This window comes from Populus trichocarpa, chromosome 12 (genome assembly GCF_000002775.5).
Source record: "Populus trichocarpa isolate Nisqually-1 chromosome 12, P.trichocarpa_v4.1, whole genome shotgun sequence".
NCBI classification, from domain to species: domain Eukaryota; kingdom Viridiplantae; phylum Streptophyta; class Magnoliopsida; order Malpighiales; family Salicaceae; genus Populus; species Populus trichocarpa.
In genome coordinates this window covers 12937894-12961004 of record NC_037296.2, presented here as the reverse complement: position 1 = coordinate 12961004, position 23111 = coordinate 12937894, and the positions used below count along the sequence as shown (strand labels likewise).

General features: G+C 33.2%; 3 protein-coding genes and 1 pseudogene across 4 annotated transcripts; 2 read left to right on the top strand and 2 right to left on the bottom strand.

The window, feature by feature from the left end:
• Window positions 1-624: 624 nt before the first annotated feature.
• On the bottom strand, window positions 625-2739 carry LOC7484341 (ethylene-responsive transcription factor ERF113). The gene is made up of 2 exons (XM_002318140.4): window positions 2194-2739; window positions 625-1477 (listed from the first exon to the last, which is right to left on the bottom strand). Exons 1-2 carry the CDS (start codon window positions 2330-2332, stop codon window positions 894-896), a joined length of 723 nt encoding a protein of 240 aa, XP_002318176.3. The 5' UTR covers window positions 2333-2739; the 3' UTR covers window positions 625-893.
• A 4829-nt stretch (window positions 2740-7568) lies between these two features.
• LOC7484340 (60S ribosomal protein L34) lies at window positions 7569-9203 on the top strand. Its single transcript, XM_002318743.4, has 4 exons — window positions 7569-7737; window positions 7856-7935; window positions 8751-8860; window positions 8950-9203. Exons 1-4 carry the CDS (start codon window positions 7659-7661, stop codon window positions 9038-9040), a joined length of 360 nt encoding a protein of 119 aa, XP_002318779.1. The 5' UTR covers window positions 7569-7658; the 3' UTR covers window positions 9041-9203.
• Window positions 9204-9939: 736 nt separating this feature from the next.
• On the top strand, window positions 9940-11861 carry LOC7484890 (60S ribosomal protein L34-like; annotated as a pseudogene).
• Window positions 11862-11945: 84 nt separating this feature from the next.
• On the bottom strand, window positions 11946-18668 carry LOC7484889 (protein BONZAI 2). Of its 2 annotated transcripts, none has more exons than XM_002318139.4 (16): window positions 18398-18668; window positions 17926-17973; window positions 17373-17521; window positions 17232-17280; window positions 15842-15898; window positions 15379-15567; window positions 15163-15297; window positions 14994-15055; window positions 14797-14899; window positions 14610-14724; window positions 13889-13965; window positions 13654-13791; window positions 13391-13555; window positions 13010-13123; window positions 12806-12902; window positions 11946-12713 (listed from the first exon to the last, which is right to left on the bottom strand). In XM_002318139.4, exons 1-16 carry the CDS (start codon window positions 18533-18535, stop codon window positions 12619-12621), a joined length of 1731 nt encoding a protein of 576 aa, XP_002318175.1. In that variant the 5' UTR covers window positions 18536-18668; the 3' UTR covers window positions 11946-12618. The 2 variants fall into 2 exon arrangements, with proteins under 2 accessions (XP_002318175.1, XP_024438207.1); XM_024582439.2 differs by having other exon boundaries at window positions 17926-18030; window positions 18398-18546.
• Between the last annotated feature and the right edge of the window lie 4443 nt (window positions 18669-23111).

Here is a 23111-nt window from a genome sequence, read left to right as displayed (position 1 = left end):
CAAAACCTCTGCAAAAATATATATCCAAGTATATTATATCAGTACTCTTTGAAATCTGCTCCCGATCGATCGAGTTTGCATGGCTGCTTCTCTCTTTGCTGTTCAAGGTCTGCCCAGCGATCGATCGATCATGTTTCATTTATAGTGGCATTAGCTTCGTGTATATGCATGATGAAAGCATGCACCTCCAGCCTCCTTCCCAGCTTCCACGTGTCTCAGGTTTCGTACAGTAGTTGGAGACACAGAATTGATGTGGTGTATCTTAGATTTTCCTCTGCAAATATACTGTCGGAGATCGAGCTAGAGAGACATTAACAGTGATCAGGTAATATCTAGCTGCTGCTGTTAATTCATTCGTCATGTATATTTACGTGTCTGTTCTCGGCTTAATTCACGACATGAAGTCTTGATGATCAATACATCGGCAGCAAAATTTATCAACTCTCTTTGTGGCTTGTTGCACCAATTCTATCCATGTTTTTATTCTCAGTATTTACATAATTTCCATAAACTCTAATATCATTTTCATAAATTCGAATCTAAAATAAAGCTAAGGTTATTGCAATTTGATGTGTATATATATATACATATGGAACTGAATCAATTGCACGGAGAGATTATCCAGGAGCGAAGATGCAAACAAAATTTATTAAACAACATTTCTTGATCACCCTAGGTGGGATTGTGGAAAATTATATTATAAGTTCAACAAGGAAAGTAATTAAGACAAGAAGAAAAGAAAAGGTAAAAAAAAAAACAGCAAGTGAAAAAGAAACACCAACATCATAACTAGGAATTCAGCTCTCACCGATCTTTCCAACATCATAACTAGGAATTCAGCTCTCACTGATCTTTCCTAATTAACTTGCTCTCTTTGATCATGACTTGATTAATCAAAGCCCCTCGTCTTTGTATTTAGAAGGATCATAACGAGAGTTGTAAGAACTTCCAAACTGCATTGATAATCTTAAAAGTTCCTCTTGTTGCTGCTGCTGCTGTTGAGAAGATATCGGCCACGAATTAGAAGATGCACTGGAGGAAGTCGGTGAAAGAAATGTTTCTCCACCAAATGGAACTGCAGGCGGCATGACATGGCTTAAGCCATAGCCTGATGTGGTTCCAAGAAATTGTGGATATTGAAAATTATTTGGATTATATGCTTCCTGTGATCGTTGGGAACGAGCTAGAGGAGCCATAATGTGATTAGGGACAGGTTCAGTAACCGTATGCAAACCTTGGCCTCTAGTAAAGAAACCTAATTCGGTCCCGCCAGATGGAACCCTTTCAGGAAAGTTGAGCTTAGCCTTGCTTCCTTTGAACCTAAGAGCTGCTTCATCGTAAGCAAGGGCGGCAGCCTCAGCCGTTTCGAAAGTGCCTAGCCACACTCGAGCTGCCTTCTTGGGATCTCGGATCTCAGCAGCCCATTTCCCCCAAGGCCTTTGCCTAACTCCTCTATAATGTCGTCTCCTTGCATTCCCTTCACCAGCAAAAAAATGTTTTTGTTTCCAGGTTAGTATTCATGAAATAACATGTAAATAATTAGTTACATTCGAATAAAATAAAGCCATACTTGCTAGCTAAAAGACTGATTTAAAGTGTTAAAAAGCCCGAAGCATGGAAATATATAGATAGAAAATTGATAGAACAAAAGGTAAAATATTAGTGGGGTACAAGGTATACTTAACAGCACTTTCAAATGGTTTTCTTAGAAGAAAACACAATGATTATTGCACTCATGTCATGATGAACATAAAAATTGGAAGTATATGATCTCTTCATTGCTTAACTATTATATAGGATCCATGCATTATTGTAAAGGTTCATCATTAAATGCTAAAAGTGATTTTTACCTTAATTATAATGCCTTGTCGAAAACTCATTTTTCGTCTGATGTGTAGGAATTTGAATTTTATATAGTTCAATTCATTTTTGTTTGTTTGTATAGCTTCATAGAAGGGTCACAATTTAGCTTTGAGTTTTTTCATTCATCCATTCCTAGAAGATTTTTACCTTTAAGAGAAGAAAAAAATCATGAAGAATTTGAAAGACATGCAATCAGAAAACAATATATCCTACCCCCAAAGTCCTAATTAACAAGTGATCATGATCCATATATATTGTTACCTGGAGATTTTGGATAGGAAAGAAAGAATTTGGGGAATTTCCAAAAATTATTATATATGTGCATGATACCTTGGTCTTGAACAGCTGGTTGGGTTTGATCATTTTCTGTGCTGGATTGTGTTGAGGTCAATGGATTTTCCTGCACTTGAGCTGAGCTATTGTGGCTGCTTCCAATTACTTGAGCTAGAGCTGAAACCATCACATCCATGTCTTGTTGAGATCGAGCTGAGTAGACAGGGAAGGTGTGATCTTCCTCTTTCTCCTCCGGTTCATCGGATGGAAGGGGCCTCTTCCCATGTCTTGGATCCACTTTATGAGCTATTGTTAATACCTTGTGATATGTTTTTTTTGCCAAAGCATGAAGCAATAAATTAATGAGAGTAACAAATTTGTTGCTAGAAGCTATACTCGTTGCATTTATGTGGGTGTCAAGTCAAGACAGGGAGCATAATAGAACTGGTATTAAGATCGGAAAGAGGCCAAAAAAAGGCAGAAGTTAAGAATGCAAGAATGGGAAGAAGGAAGACCTCAGCTCTAGGGTTTTTTATACATCTTCGGTGTGGCTTTGTGTGAACAGGAGTCAGTCGAGAAGAAATTAATTGGTTGTCCAATAATCTCTCTCTCTCTCCCCCTCTCTCTCCTTCCTTTTAACATAACATTTTATTATTATTATTATTAAAAACAGAACGTATGTATGTGCAAAGGAAGGTATCTGCTTCGGACTTTAAGTATAAAGTCGCTAAGATCGATGTTTCAAGAGATAATTAGGGATCGAGATCCTTCCACATTTTAAATGACTTTAATTTATTAAACTAGAAAAATGAAATATAAAAGAATATTATTTTATATTGCTATTATTATGCGTGGAATTATTAGTTGTTGTGATGCCAATTTGTTTAATATTGTGATACAATAATGAGAATAAAATAAAATCATTCTTTTATATATCTGAGTGTACGAACTCCTCTAAGGATAGCAATAATATATGATCTATCATGTCGGTGAAATTCATATCAATATTAATTTGTATTTATCGGTCCATTATAATTTCACCCAAGTTAGTGGATGATTATGAATTTTTAAATTTATTAGCTATTTTTTTTATGAATAAAATTAATGATTTAGATTTATATATATAAAATATTTGATGATAGTTAAAAGAAATGTGCTAGCAACTCACGAGTGAGAAAGTTCTATATGATAACTTGATGAACACTTGATGAGGGTCATGTATATATTATGTGATTCTTGTTTTAGATGTTTTTATTACAAGTTCATAGATCAGACAGATAAGATCAAGTTCAAGAAAGAGTTTGAATTAATTAAGCAACCTTTCTAACAGAAACGTGCTTAAGTTCTTGATCCGATTGTTAGATATTGGGTTAAAACAATTTGAGCATGTTCGTAAGGCTTGTTCTCTTATAAGATTAGCTGAGTCGGGAATTAGACTCGGAATTAATTACTTGCCATTTTCTTTTTTGAAAAAATATTTTTTGATTTTTTTTCTAGTTAGCTACAAAATTCTATTTGATTTAAGTTTTAATTAGGTATGTCAGTACTTTAGTTTACTATTTAAACAGATTCTGCGAGCTATTCACATTCAGAATTTATCAAATTAAGATTTCTTTATAATTTTAAGATACGTGAAATCCTTTTTTTTTTCTCTCAATAATGTTAAAACGACATTCATATAAAGTTCATTAGTCATTATTAAATTCATAAGGAATAACTCGATCTTTTTATATTTTTAAAGCACAACAAAATTATTAACTTGCCTTTAAAAATAAAAAATATTTAACTAGTGTCTAGGGGATTTTATTTATTTTCACTTTTAAAAAACACATCAAAATAACTAAATTATCCTTATAAGAAAAAAAAATAACATCCAAGGGCATTTTTGCATTTTCACTCTAATTATTTGGTTATAATCAATTTAACTGAGGGACAATTTGATATTTTAATAAATATAAAATATAATTTAAAAACAAATTTGGTTAGTACATGCGAAGAACACAGCAGCAAGTGGGCGATGCCCGCGCATGAGGCATCTCCCGATGACCAAACACCGCATTCCGCAATGGCATTAGGATCATCTCAGTGGCACCTCCGTCCCTAAATAGCACGTGTGACTTATTGACCTCTGTTTTGGTATCAATGACTTTTTTTCATTTCTTTTCTCTTTCCTCCTCGATTTCTACGTCTGAGTCTTCAAATTTTCAAAACAGTATTTTAATTTTTTTTTCCTTCAGATTCGGTCTTTGTTAATTTGATTACTATATGTTTTATTTGAAATAACTTATAAAATTAAAATTCTTTTTCAATTTGACCTTCCTTCATTTCTTTTATCTATTATATTGGCCCCTGTTTTTTGTATTGTTTTTTTATTTGAGATAACATTTTTATTTGTTTTATGATTTTATTCTTCTTTGTTTTTTCCTTATCAAATTTGATCCTTATTCTTTTAATTACTATTTTTTTACTTTGGTAATTTTTTTAAATTGATATTTTTCAAGTTTCATCTTTCAATATTAAATTGGTTGGGAATTGAACTTCTTAATTAAGTCAAGGTCTAGGATTTCACAGGTTGGGTTTTTTTTAAACTCATGTTTTTTTCAGTTTCATCATTCAACATTTATTTAATTAGAGATTGAGATTTGTTATTTTTTTTCCTTGCATTCTATAGGATTTTTCACTGATATTGAAAATGACTTGGGTTATCTTGAGTATTATTATTTGTCATTATTTGTTAAATTTAGCTTTTTAAAAAAGAAATTTATTTTTGAGTTAAAATAAATGAATTGAATGCTGATTTTATTATATTTTATTTGGTTTACTTTCTGGGTCATTGCTCTAAGAACGCATGCAGTCTCTTTTGTTGTCTTCATGTAACCTTTAGTAGTGGCATTAGAACCATCTCTATGAGCTCTTGTTGATGGTGGGGCGTTGTCTTCGGCAGAGCGATGTTGAGTTTCTAACTAGCCTTTCTTTCTTCTTCTCCTGAGTATAATATTGACAACTCATTTCTTATAGTTATTCATTACTTTTTTTTTTGTTCGTTTTATTTACTATCAATATCTTTTTCTTTATCATATTATTAATTTGACTAAGATTATTGAACCCAAACAAGGTTCTTAAGATTTGTTTTAGGTGTTTATAGGTGAAATCACCCTGAAAACTAGAACCCTAACTTTTTTGCCACCAAAGATGTCTGGAGTTTGAACAAGTTAACAACATGTCATCTACAGAAATGAATGATGCATCATCTATCTTATTAAAAAAAATTAAGGGTGAACAACGTGTCATCCACCCTTTAAAATAAGATATATGGTAAGATATATTGTAAAGATGTAGGCTTGACCTTTTTTTTTATTTAGAGCCAATAACAATGGACCATCCTTTTAGGCCTAAGCACCTAATTCTTTTTTATATTGCCTTTTAATTTTTTTTATTTTCAATAGAACTCGCTACAAATAAAAAAAAATGATATTTAAAATATTATCTGATTTTACCATAGTTTTCAAATAAAATTATATTTTTATGATAATACTAATAATCACTTTGTGAATTATATATGAACTAATATGAAATTTGTTTTAAAAAAATATGTCCATGAATATTCAATAAAAAAAAATTATTTATTTCTTACATAGTTTTCTTAGGTTATTATTCTTTTTTCTTTCTATCTATCATGTTTGAATTATCTAATCATGTTTTTTATGTTTTTTTTATTGAAATTTGCTTTTTAGATCAAGATAAAATTTTATTAAAACAAAATAACATTTTTTATAAAAAAATATGTTTTTTTCAAACAAAAAATACATGAATAAAGAATAAAGAGAGAGTTTTTATTAAAACTGCTATGTAATCGATAGATACTGTATAATTAATTATATGGGAATGACAAAGTGATTTTATCACTCAAATTTTTATAACAGTCACGCTATCTATGATGTAAGCTCATACGTCAGATTGTCTATTTCTCAAAAATAGTAAGTCAATGATTAAGGCACCCTAATTATTAAAATTCGAGTTACAAGTGGAAATCTAATCCAATTTCACTTGGCTCAAAAAAAGAAAGTTTTTTTTTTTTCATTTTTTATGGCTCAAAACAAGAAAGAAAAGTTCTTGACGTTGGAATAACTCTAATACCCTGAAAGTGCTTAGGACTTTGTATTCTATATATTTTAATAATTATATATTAATATCTTAGTTATAAAACTTGCCATGTGGATATAAAATATATTTATTAGATCTCAATCGGGTTTTAATTAGATTATCTGGGTTTGACTAAATTAACTCTTAACATAACTCTTTAACATAACTCAGAATATATTCTGAGTTAGTAGATTTATTATTTCAGGGCATTATTAATTAGCTTATTTAAGCTTTTTTATGATATTTAAAGTGCATCAATATTATTTAAATCTGATAATTTAAATTTAAAATATATAATGAGATATATTACACACCGAAATATATAATCCATGTAGTAAAAAAGGGTCAGCTTGGCTCTGATAGCGAAACATCAGCCGAGGGAGATAGAAAATTGAAAAAATACCTCTTTTATTGACAATAGAAGGCATTAACATTTGGTCCATGATAACATTTAGACCAAACTCAAGAGGATGTCGTTTTGGACCACAAAATTCGTGGGCAGGATTTTCAACATGATCTAAGTGCATGCTTTCCGTCTCTATGATGGCCCAATACCCACAATTTGTTTTATCTAGAACTTTCAATATATATTCTTTGGTATTAATAATTTGCAAGTTGGTTTCTGGATTTTTGTTTTGCATGTGGTTTAAATGGCTGATCATAGGAATTGTCAGATTTTTCGTCTTTGTGTGCTGTGGATATAATTTATTCACCACATGAACATGATAAAACTTTCTAAGAAGAACGGATGCTGTGGATATAATTTTTAAGAGTGATTATGGATGAAACTTGGCGTGTTAGGTGTGATTTATTGGTGTGATGGTGATTGGAAAACATTGTTGGGTGAAATTTAGTTTTGGAGATTTGGACGGTATAATATGGGTGGGGTGATATAGAAATGAGCAGTCTTGTTTGTTTTTATATTTTAAAAGTGTTTTTGAAAAAATTTAATTTTTTTTTACTTTAAATTAATATTTTTCTCAAATCTGTTCCATTAGGGTGTTCACATTATCTTGATTTACTGCAACACCCGAACTATATATTAAAATATATGCATATATTTTTCTCCCAAGTTGTTCCTACCAATTAAGGTTGTATCCTTTAAACATGGGGAATGCAAAGTGTCATATGATATTGAACCAGGAATTGGGCCTAAAACACCAGACTAAAACCCAGTCTACTTGACTTCCGCATTGTTGTTATTGGACTTGGACCAGTGATTTTAGGCCTACCCAAAATTGCATCAAGCGGGGACGTTTGGCATTAGGGTTTCGAAGAAAACCCCAGCTATAAACTTTCTTTACCTCCTTTCCCAGCCTCCCTCTCCTTTGTCTGCCCACCATACACCACACAGAGACTGAAGAGCTGGTGATCTGAAAATGGTGCAGCGTCTGACTTACCGGAAGCGTCACAGCTACGCCACAAAATCTAACCAACACCGTGTGGTCAAAACCCCTGGTCAGTGACACTTCCTTTTCATAAGAAAGTGTTGTTTTTTTTTTTTCTTTTGTTTATGCTAAAGAGAGTAGCAAAGTGGGTTAATGGGTGTATTTGTTGTTTTGTTTCTGGATTGAAGGTGGGAAATTGGTTTACCAAACCACCAAGAAGAGGGCTAGCGGACCCAAGTGCCCAGTTACTGGCAAGAGGATTCAAGGGGTAATTTTTTTCTTAATCTGTAATGTTCTTGTTGTGCATCTAACTGGGATGTTATTTGTTGAAACTGAATCCATCATTCTTACAACATTGGACTCCTAAGGTTCTTTTTTATTTTTCTAGTATGGAAACCTGTGTACCTTTGATTTGCTTGTCTTAAGCTTTTGTTAAGGATTCTGGATGAAATTATACACATGGTTGAAGTTGATGCGTCAAGTTTTTTGGTTAAGAGTTGGAAACTTGACAATCTGTATCATGTCGAATTACGTTTACTTTTTACATGCCGTAGGTCCATTAATGCCTGTATAAGGGTAGGTCGATTAGTGCCTGTATAAGGGGAGGAGTGATGGGCTGAGAGTTTAGGATGTACAGATAACATTTTTTTTGTAATGCTGATTGGTTTCGCCCAGAAATCTGGTCAAGCAGGTTGCTGCGATCTCATCTCACATGTGTTAAACCATAGAAGGGTGAATTCGATCAATATTTTGTAGTTTTGATGCTGGTTTGAAGTCAGCCCTGCATAAATGCACCTCTGTGATGTTTGTTGTTTGCATGATAATCTACAACACTTGTGTAGTTGTCTAATAAGAATTTTTTCTTTAATCTTGTTAATGGTTTTAACTTCTACATATTGTTGCTTATTTGACACAAGTTTTTTTGATTTATATGTGGCTGGTTGATGATTTCTTACTTATTTTTAAAGATTTAAGCGAGTGAGCTCTCGATGATTGCAGGCCACAGTGTTTTCAACTCTGCTTTTCTTAACAAAGAGTGATCTGATAGTACTGGTTATGATTGAGTTTTCTCATTCTTTGCAGATCCCTCACTTGAGACCTGCTGAATACAAGAGGTCTAGACTGTCAAGGAATCGCAGGACTGTGAACCGTGCCTATGGTGGAGTCTTATCTGGAAGTGCTGTTAGGGAGAGGTATGCAACCCTGATAATATATTGTTTTGTGGTTTTTTGGAATTGATTAAGGCTGGCTTTGAGTGTGGTTTCCTGTGTTTATTCTACAGAATTATCCGGGCTTTCTTGGTGGAGGAGCAAAAGATTGTGAAGAAGGTTTTGAAGATTCAGAAGGCAAAGGAAAAACAGGCCTCAAAATGATGAAGTGAAGTCTTTTGAGTTAGAGGATGTGTTTGAGCAAAATTTTGTTATGATTAATGACAGTCAAATGTGGAGTTGATTGTTAGCGTGTTTGATTCTCTGATGACTTGGATGTGTTCATTTCACCTTTTGTCAATTTGATTTCCTTGCCTATATTTGGATAGATTGCCAATTTCCTGGCATTCCATGTTCTTGCCTACTGCCATAAGATATCTAGAATCTGCTTGGTCTCTAACAAGTCTGAGTTCTTCTAGCTGCTCTTAGTTTTTTCATGATCTCTTATCTCATTTTTTGCTGCAGCATTTAACAATACCTTTAATAAACATTTTTAAAATTAAAACTCAGTTAAATATATTAAATTTTTTGGAGGGTGAAGCCATGCAGCCGCTATCCTTTTTAAGCATAAGGATGATCAGCTGATAAAGTGGGGAGGAAGTATAAGATGAAAGGTAAAAGCTTTGGTGGAAGGGTTAAAGATTATGCGCATGATTAGGGCCTTCATTCACTATGCGCCAGTTGGTTCCTGCGCGTCAATTCCTCAGCAATTAATCAATTTAAAATATTTTATAATTAAAAAATACGAACTTGAAGCAATAAAAAATAGCTTATAGCTGTTAAGAGATAGAAATATTTTATGAGAAATATTTTTTAAAAAAAATTATTTTTATTTTTTTTATCTTTTTATATTGATTTGATGAATTAATATTAAAAATAAATTTTAAAAAATAAAAATAATATTATTTTAATATATTATTAAACAAAAAACATTCTAAAAAATAATTTACATCTCTCCTAAAATAAACTCATTAATCAGAAGAAAATTTATCCAAAATTATATAAATAATATTATATAAACGCTCAAATCAATCACCTATGTTCAAACATTTTTTTATCATAAACTCCCATAACAAATATAATTAAAATATATATATAATTCACATCCTGCTCACCAACAATTTGTTTTGGAAAAAAAATCTTCACAAACATATTGTAGGCTTAACAAACCCAATTCTCACTAGGTTTGTCTATATTGGGCCGATCATTTTCTAGGCCCACCCAAACTGCATTAAGCGGCAACGTTTTTGCATTAGGATTCCAAGGAAAACCTTACTTGTATTAAACTCTCTGCTTTTGGTCGCTGCCTCTGTGTCACTCGTCTGCACACTACACACGAACACAGAGACTAAAGAGCTGATACGAAAATGGTGCAGCGACTTACGTACCGGAAGCGCCACAGCTACGCTACGAAATCTAACCAGCACCGCGTTGTCAAAACCCCTGGTAAGTCAGTAACATTTACACTAATTGACCTATAATTTTGTTGTGTGTGTGTGTATATATATTTGTTTATGGTGAAAAAAAAATGGCAACTGGGCTAATTGGTATTTGTTTGGTTTCTGGATTGAAGGTGGGAAATTGGTTTATCAAACCACTAAGAAGAGGGCTAGTGGACCCAAATGTCCAGTTACTGGAAAGAGGATTCAAGGGGTATTTGTTTTATAATCTGTTAATGATTTTGTTTTTTATTGCATTTAATGTAATTTTGTTACAGCCTTGAATTGGTAAGTTTTGTTTAGGATGATATTGTTTTGTGTCATTGATTTTACTTGCTTAATCCTTCAATTTAGGATTTTGGATGAAATGATAGTGCCCGTTTGTCGTTGAGTTTGAACTTGTTTTTCCATCAAAATTTAATTTTTTTCTGCTTCAAACTAATTTTTTTTTTAGCATTTTCAGATCTGAATTGATATCAGAAATAATTTTTTTTAAAACAAAAATATTATTTTAAAATATTTCCAAGCTAAAAGCATTTTAAAAATTACATCTATAACATTCTCAAACACCCTTTTACTTGATGTAGATTTTCAAGTTGTAGGAGTTGGAAATTTGATGTTTTGGATCATATTTAACTTGTTTTACAGGGTCATGGAATTGTATCGGGGAGGAGGGGGAGTGGGGATCCGTGCGTGAACGTTACTATAGGGGACAAACAGTGATGCGGGGTGGCGAGCATTGCTTAAAGCTTAGGAGATAGAGTGGATATTATGCATGATAATCTAGGGACAAGCAGTGTCTTCTTTAAGTCAAACTAGCTTAAATGTACTTCCCTGCAGTTTCTTATTTGCATGATAATCTATGATATTTAGTCTAGTCGGCTAATAAGATGAATTATTCTAATGTAATTAAACAGTATATGATGGTATGTAAATTTTTTATTGCTTATTTGATACAAGGTTTTCATTAATATGCGAATGGGTGATGGTTTCCTGCATGTTGTTGAAGATTACCCAGTAAAACATAATTTCCTACTGCTTTGCAGATTCCTCACTTGAGACAGACCTGCTGAATACAAGAGGTCTAGATTGTCTAGGAATCGCAGGACTGTTAACCGTGCCTATGGCGGAGTCTTGTCTGGAAGTGCTGTTAGGGAGAGGTATGTCACCTTGACAGGTTCCTGTTTTATGCTTCTATCAAGGTGATGAAAACCAGCTCGAACTGTTCTCGGTGTGCGTGTAGGATTATCCGGGCTTTCTTGGTGGAGGAGCAAAAGATTGTGAAGAAAGTTCTGAAGATTCAGAAGGCAAAGGAAAAACAAGCCTCAAGGAGCTAGAAGAAGAAGAAGAAGAGGTGGATGATGTTTTCCGAGGTAGAGGATGATTCAGCAAAATTTTGTTATGATTAACGGCATTGAAATGTGGAATTGATTATTAGCTTGTTTGATACTTATTTTACCTTTTGTCGATTGGATTTCTTTTCTAATAACCATCTCTTGTAACCTTTTCTTATAATTATCGACCTGTGGACGGTTTGCCGACCTCCATCCGACTGGTTTGCCGACCTGTATCTGATATTTTAAGTAAAAAAATATATATATTTTAAAAGCAATCAATACTATAAACGTAAATTTTGAGCAAAGGAAAGCAACATGCAGTTCTTCAGCAATTACAAAATCTTGTCAAACAAATTGATTTTTAGGAAACATAACATAGAGCACCAACACACCTAAAGAGTGTTACTCGACTTTCATCCAGTCCGTCTTGAATCACAAAGTCGCTTGAATACAATCATCTCAGAACAATGAATATTGGACGTTACAATCACGACTTTGTTCCTTGCATGGTCTTCCAGCTTTGCAAGATCATGCACTTGGCCCGTAGGTTCTCCCTCCCACCTGCATAAACAGGACTAGATGGTTCCAATGTATCAGTTCTTTCCTCGCATGGTTGAATCCATGAAAAGATCTTCATTATGGATCCTCCCCAAGCATGTTTCAAAGCCATCAAAAGCCACTATTTCAATCTGGGAATAAACATAGAACCTGTCCGGCCAATATGAACGTGACGAAGAATTGTATGTCCACTATTTCAAATTGAGAGCCCACCTTTGCTGTTCAGCATGAGGTTTCTGTTGATAAATCATTGTTCAAATTGAGAACGCACTTCTAACCTCTTCTAGTAGATGATGACCAGGGCCCAATCACCTAAGAAACATTGCGCATTTGGCACCATGGCCTACAAAGGAAAACTCTAGCATGAATCCACAGACAGAAAATTGTATGTACACTTCTTTTTACATAATCAAATGTCTGGTTGGATATTTCTCGATCGCATGTAGGATAAAAATTGGGTTGGTAGTTCTGCCAGAAGTTCTTGAACAACAGAAATCTCTCCACCTGCAAATATCATGCATGTTAAAAATAAAAAATAAAATTTAAGAAATCATTGAAGCTTCCATCCCAAATTGATTTACTAGATATACACTTACTTTGTACATCTCGTAATGGTATAAACTGGACTATATCACGCGAAGCTACACGTCCAGTTGAACTTTCTAGTCTATCTCCTTTATCAGCATCTAAAATCTGGGAAGCAATTGAACTTCAGATAATTGGAGGCAGCCATAAAATAATTGAGGTTTATACAATGGTATATTTCCACTACAGAGAGGTCTTGATGTGAAAAAAGATACCTCCATTTCTTTAAAGTCAGCTCCTCCAACTCCAACAATGAGGATTGATAGAGGTAGGTCAGATGCTTTCACTATGGCATCTTTGGTTTCTTGGAGATCAGTTACAACTCCATCCTGAGACAGTCACATTTCAGTGCACAAGAACGGTAAAAGGAATTAAACATGATGAAAGTTTTGCTTTCCCGAGAACATGATAAATCCATTAGGAAAAACATATTACATTACAGAATCGGAAAAGGCTAGTGCTGAAAAGAATGCCTCGAAATGAAAAACAAAAGGTGCTAAACCGTGAAATTGGTGATAGAACTGTTAAGCGCGTTTACCAAAGACAAAATTAACAGTGCAAAGAAAGATCAGCTTGATTTTCTATCTCATTCTTACTGTAATTATTAACAAAACAAAATATTTTCTTCCTCCATTTGCAAGAGACTGGCTAGCAATTAGTGCAGCATTGCTGATCACAGGTCCAAAAAGTGTTGGCCCTGCCAGAGAAACATTATAGAGAGCACTGGTATATGCTATCATAATTCCCTGGACACCATCAACCTGGAAGAGAGAAATGCTCTTAAAACACGGGCATTGTAAGAAGGAACATTTGGCTGCTGAGGCAATAAAGGCAAGTGAATGATTTCCAAGTATTTCACCTCACAGTGATTATTGCTTCCGTTCAAGTTAAAACAATGCGATACTGGACCATCAATTGGTCGTGCTCCAAATCCCCAGGCTGGAAAGCGCTTATCTGAATCATAAAACTGCAACACCTCCCCGACCTCTATGATTGCCTGGAAAACAAATTGGCCAATTTAGTGATATATGTATGTTGTATAAAGAAGGTAAAAGGTAATGAATAAATAAAATAGAAGGGAGCAATTTTCTTACTCTTTGGTATGCATTTAGCCGTCCAGAAGGATCAAGATAATGCAAGGAATCAGGGAGGCGGGGATTTCCATTAGAAGCTGTAATATGAAAAATCAAAGGCAGAAGAAGAATATGTTAGGGTGACTAAAACATATAAATTGCAAAGTTATTTAATCATTTTTACAAACTATTTATTCATTTTTATGAACAATTGTTTAGATGGAAACATCTTACATAATGAGTGGGAGTGAGATGACCACAAGAATAAATGTGGAGGTAAATTATCATAAATGCGATAAACACCTCAAAACATGACTCTGCTTCCAGCTAAAAAGCTTTAGCCCCTTATGATTTATCATATTACAAAACCTCAAATTGTTCAGACATACTTTGAATCAGAGATAAATTTTGCTCTTTTTTTCCAGGTCTCTAGATCAAATAAAAATTCCTACAGATCATCATAAGTTCTGTAGTTGGTTAAAAACATTGTGCCACCTGTAGTTATAGATCAAAGTTGAGAGAAAATGTCAAAGAAACTGACAGAACTGGAATGAGAACAAGGATATACAATATTCAAGAACAAGAAAAAATATTGACATGGAATCACAAACCAGCTCATCAAACCAAAAACATTTATGATTTGGATTACACTCCAAATGTTATTGGAAGACAAGGAGTTTGATTCATACGGAGAGAGAAAAAAGCGCTGTTGCAGCAAACATTCAATTTAGTAAACATTTACCCGTGAAATCAATTGCCACCATGAAGTTCAGTTCACATCCCCCGGTCAAGTAATCCAGAAAAGTGTGTCGACTACTTTGGGAAAAATTTTCTACAAATATCTGGCTCTTTAATACCTGCATTAAAATATGCAAATTAGGCATGCAACAAAAAATACAGAAAGATTTATGATTGAAATAAGCAGAGACCTTATTCTGATAGTTATGCCCAACAGTAGTGGGTAAAAATAAATGCTCTCCTTCACCACTAGAATGAAGCTTTTCCAACTCAGCTAATGATTTTTGAACTTTTCTGATAAATCAACAATGAAGAAGATCTATCATCATGTCAGTGTATGGAGGTAAGGTAAAAAATAAAAACAGAAGAAAAAGAGATCACCGTTTACCCAATTAAATCATGCTTGCCACTGCTATTGAAGTTAAAGCACTCGATCATTAATGGATTTTCCTGCAGTTTCAATTAGAAAGGTAACATTGCCCTGGAAGGCCATAGTGGGTATTGAACTCAAATTAAGGAGAAAAAAAACTTGGACAGCTCAAGGAACTTGCTGTTACCTTGCTTCCAACTTGTTGAATGCTCAAAAAGACTGGTTTCCATATTGGGTGGTTATCGTTTTTTAGGACTTCTGTTTTACACACAGGTATGGGGAGCCCAGCCTCAACAATTTTTGATATTAACAAAAAAGGGTCCTGCAAATATAAAACAAAACCATTATTTATGTTACTCGTGAAAAGTCTAACAAAAGAACAAGAAATAAGATTAGCTCATACACTTCTTGAGAACAGATCCTTTTGTTCCAAATTTGAGCACTTTAATATCATCTCTGTTGTCGTCTTTGAGCTAATGCATTCCTCGGCATGTACAATAAGCTGTCCACAGCGCCGTGGATTGCCTGGTATCGTAGGATCTTCTCTGTATACAAGATCTAAAGTCAATGACCTGCTTGGCCTGGTCACAACCTGCACCAACAGAAACGAGACTGGTTCAGTAATTAAAATTTCAACTTCAAACAAGTTACTAAGGTCATTCAATTTTTATACGTGTATATTTCTTACTGAGAACAAAACATATTTGATATTAATTTAGCTCTCAGCTTTCATCGTAGTTACTATAAGGTCTCTCTCACTAGAATAGAGTAAGAAGGATTCCCTCCTTTAGACGTAAAATAATGAGATTCCCATTCTTTGTTATTTATAAAGAAAGAAGTGAAGAAGAGTGGCACTCTAATCATACCTCAGATAATACACAAGATGCTTCACCAAGAAATTGTTGCTCCTCTAGCTTAAGCATCTGCATTTGTTGAATCACTAATTATAGATAGGGCATGCTTCCATTCATTCCAATGACAATAACTTGTGATTTCTGCACTGTTACTTGAAAACAATTTTCTGAACACTGAACTATATCCATGTAATGGGTGATCATTTACGTGCATCTTACAAATAACCAGCAAACACATTTGATATGGAAAGCTAAAGCCCAGGGAAACAGGCAGCAATTTGCTCAAATGTAGTCAGTGCAAATCTATTTATGAACACAAGTTTCTCTCCCCCGTTTGCACAGAAATACATCATCAGCCATAAATATGGGGCATAACTAAATTAACAACCCCCACCCACCCCACTACCAAAAACATAATAAAGAAAAAATGCCACATGGTTAACATAAAATTTTATCCAAGATTATTCTCACTTGGTGCTTCATTGTGTATTTAGAACAGTTAATCAATAGCTTTCTTGCATCTTTAACAGACAGAGGAAAAGTTAATTATTGAATTGAGGGCTAAATATGAACAACCATTAATTCCATTTTTTTTTCCAGTTTAAATTCATATCAAATTAAGTACCTATAGAGATTTTTGTATTTTATCCTCAATGGGGAGGGTGCAAAGGAGTGTCTCTAGTTTAATTGTAATTAGCTATCCAATTTCATCTCAAATTCAATGAGTGTATCTCTTGAAAATTTATAAAAAACATTTTTGGAATATAATGTCATTGTCGTTTACTGTACCTAGAAGCATATTATCCACCTCCAAATTAGTCCCTATAATAAAATATCGACAAGGAGAAGAGCATGTCCCTTAAGGAGGCCGTTCAGTGCTTAAACTTGGAGATTTGAAGGTCAAAGTCAGGGATGAGAGGACAGAAGTTTAAAAGATTTACTTTGATTATGAAGCCCATGGCTTCATCAGTCTCCTGATGCCCTAAACCAAAAACAAAAGTAGCATTAAGGATGGGTGGTTTATGGAACCCTATTTTAAGTTATGCAATTGTGGATTTCTTTTCCTTGTTCTCATTTGAGTTGTGTGGTACATTTTCAACGTTATCAAAACCATAATTATTTGACCATCCATCTCTTTCATTAAATTGATCCTTTACACTTGGTCTTGCAAATTCCAACCAAGACTTCAGTAAGAATAGCATGAATGGTGAAACATTTAACATGTTGCTCTAGACAGAGAGTTATTATTGACCAAACATACTGATCTTGCAAAGAGAATTAACTTTGTTAGGGAGATTTCTTTATAATAAACTACAAATAACAAAATCACGGTTAAACCAATTTCTTCCTAAACGAAGAGCAGAAACAAAGGAAGAAGTATACATGACTATTAAAGGGTTACCTTTACATCTATGTTGTGAAATTGAGTGTCAACGTCATATGCGTGAAACCTGTGGTAAATTACACAGATTAAAATAGTGTGAAACCATTAAAACTCATATTTGGTTGAGGAAAATATAGAGATACAGGCAGAAAAACTTACACCAACGTCTGAACAACTTCAAACTGGAATGTAATAGTGTGTTTTGCAATCCATGTTGGATTTAATGAATTAAGAACTACTTCTGTGCGAAAAGCTTCAGTAAGTGTTCCATCTCTTCCTTTGGTATAACCAACCAACATAGGGTCACTCTAAAGCAGATAAAACTCAAATGGTAAGAAACAGAACATACAAACAAATCTGAAATGATTAAAAATATCAGGCTATTGAACAAGAGCCTAAAAATATCTAAAGCCACTAAACATGCCCCTCTGATCCCATGATTGGAAGTTCAATCACTGTTTTCTAGCAGTGTCCTTATAGTCAGTCAACCCCCAGCTTTAGGCGAGTCATTTGAGAACTCAAGGCAATCAAAATCATCTTTAACGAAGTTATTTTAATCAGAAAAAAATGAGGAAATTTGCTTATACCACATATAACAAGTTGGAAGCTACATGGCCAACTTATACAAGATTAACACATGACTTCAATAAGTTGCCACTCTTCAACTATTAATTCTTAATCAAATTGCATAAAAAAACAAAAAACCACAAACCTTTGAAAGCACATCCCGGTCACGCATGTTGGTAGCAGAAAACGATAACTGCACAGATATTTGTTTTCAGAACACAAAATCAATACGAAGTGCGCAAAGAGCAACCTACACATGAAAATACACTATCTGTATATATATATAAAAAAAAAAAACAATCTATCATTCCATTTTGTTGCCAAATGTCTAATACTTACTGGCTAAAATTCAACAAAAAAAAAACCTAATTAATAATCAACCAACTCTGCTTCAGGTGATAGCTTCTATTTAATCAGAAAATTTAGCATCTTAACAACACTAATTAATTACTGGCGAAAAACTGTTAAAAGCTGGAAAAAAGAGTCACTTCAGAATTTCATCTAATCTAACTAAACAATGCTACACATAACATTACACAACTTGATTTTCAACGGTTAATAATTCTAAATCAAATTTATTTGCTGTAGTGAAGCAAGCGAGAGAATCAATGACTGACCTCGATCTGAGAGCCGTACAAGCCACGAGACTTAAGAAAATGATCTACAGCGTCGTTTCCAGCTGCGGCAGAAGCGGCAGCGGCGCTGCCGCCAACTGCCGCCCTACCGCCGGCAACGTCAGAGAAGCAATTCCCCATTATACTGCGCCAGTAGTAAACGGAGCTGTAAATTAGCAGCAAATATACGTTTTTTTCACAAGAAAAACACGGAAAATAAGTAAGGAGAGGAGAAGAGAGAAACAAGTCTGATTATTTTATAATAATAATAAAAAAAAAATGGTAAACTGTAAATAAAGTTAAGAGTAAGTGCATGTTTGATACGTTTTGTGTTGTGGTCCCCGTCGTGCCGTCTCTGTTGTTTATCGAGTCTGTCTCTCTCTTTATATATATCCGTTTCTTTAATAACGCGTTTTTAAAGCGCGTTTAGCTTAACCAAACTACATTTTGATCCCTGTAAATTCATCGATAAACTATATCTGTACCTGTAGTCTGCAACTTAATACTATTACTCTTATAATCCTTAAGAACCTTTTTCTAAAAAACAATTAATTTCTGTTTTTTTTTACATTTTAAAAGTGTTTTTAAAAAAATTTAAAATTTTTTTTTATTTTTTTATTTTAAATTAATATTTTTTTGTGTTTTTAGATCATTTTGATGCGCTGATTTCAAAAATAATTTTTAAAAATAAAAAAATAATATTTTGATACATTTTTAAATAAAAAGCATTTTAAAAAACAATCGCAATCACACTCTCAATCAAACCCTAAATATTGTCATGATCCTTCGAAAGGATTTTTGAGGACTAGAATAGGATTTGAGATGAGGACCCCGTTTGTTTGCTGAAAAGTAGTTTTCTTTTGGAAAGTGAATTCCGAGAAAGTATTTTCCGATGTTTGGTAGTTTAATGGAAAATAAGTTGGAAAACACTTTCTAGTGTTTGGTTATGTCATGGAAAATGAGCTGGAAAATAACTTATTAATGTTTTATTTTTTTCAAGTTTATTAAAATAATGAGGAACAAATCTTACAAATTAAAAAGTTGAATGAGAATGAAATTGAAAAAAAATATAATTTCATAAATTATCTCAAATAAAATAAATAATAATCAAAATAATAGAGATCAAATAAAAAATAAAAAAATTGAAAGATGAAGAAATTAAAATAATAATAATTAACATTTCATAAATTATTTCAAATAAAATAAGTAACAATCAAAAGAATGAGGACCAAATTTGATAGATAAAAAATTTCAATTAAAAAATGATAAGGGAAAAGCAAAATAAAAATGAGGACCAAAGTTAATATAAAAATTAAATTCTAAGGGATGAAATTGAAAAAAAAAATATTAAAAATATATATATATATATATATATAGCAATCAAAAGTTTGAGGATCAAATTTGATATAATCAGCAAATAATATGACATTTCTAAATTTTTCACAACTTCCGGAAAATGTTTTCCACCCAAAATAAAAGAAAAACATTTTTCTGGAAACCAAGCCAAATTTTCCTTTGACTAGAAAGTGTGTTCCGTTGACCAACTTTTCTAATGGCAAATAAACACAGGAAAGTTTGGAAAATAGTTTCTCAGAAACCACTTTCCGGGAAACAAACGCCCCCGATGTCAATTTACTTTGATGCCATCAAGTCTGGGCTTTGTCGGTATGTGACTGGTGCAGTATATAGTTTGAAAAATTGTTTTTTATTTTTAATTATTAATGTGGGTGTTTGGGCTAACTTGCATGTACCTCGATTAATCCCACAGCTTCTGAAGTTAACGATCATGTAAGCCTCCAGTGGCCCTGAGATTTGTAGGACTCGAACTGGTGAGCTTTAAAAAGTAAATTCAAAACCTAACCAGTTGACATACACCGTTCAAAATTTAGTTTGAAAAGTGGTTGGTTTTACGGGTTCAAGATTGAATTTGAAAAATAATATTAGGAAAGTTAAAGATGGTGTCTGGGGCTGTAGTTGCTGAGAAATTTAACCATTTGAATGGAAGGCATCATTGAATTTGAAATTCCAGAAATGACTCGAAACTTGGAAGGCAATTGCCTTGTTAACTCCAAGTAATTTCCCACGTATATGACTCACCAATAAAGTATTAACTCGGATCGACTTTTATATTAAACTTAAAAATAAATTAAAGTAAGTAAATTTTGGCTAACTCTCTAACCATGTTAAAATTAAGTCAAGTTAATATTAAGAATTATTTTTAACTAGAATAATATTATTTTAATAAAAATAATTGTTACATGATTTCGCTTCTAATCTTTTGGTTTTCAAACCGATATGCTTGGACTTTACACTTTATTTTTTTTATAGCATAATCTAAACTGGAAATTAAATTTCAATTTAATGCCTTGAAATATTTTTATTATTATTATTATTAATGTGGGTATCTGAACCAGCTTGCACGTACTTTGACTAATCTCACGGGTCCTGAAATTAACGATAATATAAGTTTCCAGTTGGCCTGAGATTTATGGAACTCAAACTGGTGATATCTAAAAAGCAAATTTAGAACCTGATTAGTTGAGTTACACTTCTCAACATTTGAAATATTTCTTTCCTGGACTAATAAAGACTTTGAGCATAATAAATATGATTGATTGAAATATATCATGGAGAGAAAAAGCGTGGGATCTTTTTACAAGAATTAGGGTTTTGATGTACAGCAACAATTTATTTATTTATAACACAATTTACTTTAGAAAACCTTTCATTGTGTAATTTTCTTAAAGTTGCTCATCTTGTATTTTTCATATAATAAGTCCGCCGTCTCCTATTACTTTCACAAGACCAGGGACCTGGCTGCAAGCTCGCAGAGGGATTGTTCAAAGGCTAAGACTGGAAGTAAAACCCATGAGTCCTGATCTCCGATCAAATTTTATTTTAAATGTTTTAAATTTATGTCCTGGTTCATCTGTATTTTGAAAATCGAGTGGGTCCATCACATAAAAATCAGCCAATTATTTCAATCATTTTAATCACCAGCACCGGGACATAATTCAGATTAGAAAGTAACATTTTCATGGACCCAGGGTTATAATCTCACAGCTTTTTAATCAAGTTTATGAAAAGTATTTAAAATATTAAAAAGAATATAATATCTTTTGAGAAACGCCACTAATGATGTCTATCAGTGATAGAATATGAATAATTTGTCCTTGCCAGCTCAACAAACAAGAGTCTATGATGGGTAACCCTCCCAACTAACCCTTCCTGTGTGTTGGTGTCTTGAACAAGGATAAATTTGATTTTAATTTTTTTTCTTAATCCAAATCTCATATTGATAACCAATAAATAGTAAGAAGTTATGAGTTCAAATCTTATCTCTAAAATATTCAAGTTCATATATATAATTCAAAAATTAAACAAGCTTTCATAATTATGTACACTTAAAAAAAATATAGGTGTAGAACACCTACCTGCTGCAGAAGCTCGGCTCGTGCTCCCCTGCAGCTATTACGTAGCTCATGTGGTCCCTCCTGTATTCACAGTTATACCATATTATTTTCTATTTAAGTTATATTTCTTTTAATAACAATAAAATCAGCAAATATTGACTTCTCTTCAACAATTTCTTCATTCACATTTGTGTTTCTAATGCATCACTTAAGGTCATTGTTTTTTTTTTAATCATAACTAACACTACAAATCTCGATTTCAAACACACAGCTTATTTTCTTTGAATGTTAAAACACAAAATTACACATTTTCTAAGGGAGAGAAACCCAATTTCACCCCTAACACATCTAAATTACCTGTATTAGCAGCTTGTTGAAATTGCCAAAAAAAATGATAGCCTAACCTCTCCTCATATTTTTATCTATATTTGAATTTCTAGAACTCCAAATTAGACGGGGTCAATCTCGTTGGAAAGCTAACATCCTTGGCTATAATTTCTATGAAATGACCTTTCCCAAATTCTATCATTTATAGGCTCGAGTCCCTTATAGAAGTTAGGGAGATGAATCTGTCCAGTTTCGTCAATGCTTTAAATGAACCCTCAAACATCTTCATTTTCTACTCAGTTACAAAAGCATGTAAAAATTCAGTTATATTTTTTTTAAAAGCGCTTTTGAAACGCAAAAACAAACACAGTTTCACGAAACTCAATTACAAAAGCATGCAAATATTGCTTCTCAAAAACTACGTTTCAAACTCGTGTTTTAGTAGGTTCTACAGTAAAACACGCAGTTTAATATATTACCAAATATCTTATTTTATTTTTTGCACCGCAAACACAGAAACTGCAGTCAAACAAACGCAGAATAGCTGCCAACGGGTGACCATAGCAAGGGGAAAAAAAAAGAACAAGTTCAGAAGGTGCTGCTGCCTAGTTCGGAGAAATTGGGAAGTACATATGGTTTGCGTATGACTTTTTTTCCCCTCGTGTAAAAGCTTTTGTGGTGCAAGCTGGAATAATTGATTGTTTTTCTTAATTATTATTATTTATCTTAACTCGAGAAATTCCCGTTGGAATTCAATAATTTTATTTTTAGCTACACGAAACCATTATGGAGGAAAAGGAATTGGGCCCCCGGCAGAAAAGAACCTGCTCCACACGAAAAAGCAGGGACACAGACATGGCAAACTAAAGGCAAAAACCATGCATGTCCCTTGCTATTTGGCAAACTAAACCAGCGGCTTGCTTCCTATTACCCCCTAAAAGCATGGCATGATAACTAGACTCCATGCCCACCCAACT

Bases quoted from the DNA above. Each gene is read 5' to 3' on its own strand.
- LOC7484341 (XM_002318140.4), bottom strand. From the start codon at position 2,332: ATGGATGTGATGGTTTCAGCTCTAGCTCAAGTAATTGGAAGCAGCCAC. The intron at 1,478-2,193 runs GTATCATGCACA...TTGCTGGTGAAG, and splicing joins ACCAGCTGTTCAAGACCAAG to GGAATGCAAGGAGACGACAT.
- LOC7484889 (XM_002318139.4), bottom strand. From the start codon at position 18,535: ATGGGGAATTGCTTCTCTGACGTTGCCGGCGGTAGGGCGGCAGTTGGC. The intron at 17,281-17,372 runs GTAAGTTTTTCT...AATTTACCACAG, and splicing joins GAAGTTGTTCAGACGTTGGT to GTTTCACGCATATGACGTTG. The intron at 15,568-15,841 runs GTATGATTAGAG...CTGTTGGTGCAG, and splicing joins CATCTTGTGTATTATCTGAG to GTTGTGACCAGGCCAAGCAG.
- LOC7484340 (XM_002318743.4), top strand. From the start codon at position 7,659: ATGGTGCAGCGTCTGACTTACCGGAAGCGTCACAGCTACGCCACAAAA. The intron at 7,936-8,750 runs GTAATTTTTTTC...CATTCTTTGCAG, and splicing joins CTGGCAAGAGGATTCAAGGG to ATCCCTCACTTGAGACCTGC. The intron at 8,861-8,949 runs GTATGCAACCCT...TTTATTCTACAG, and splicing joins GGAAGTGCTGTTAGGGAGAG to AATTATCCGGGCTTTCTTGG.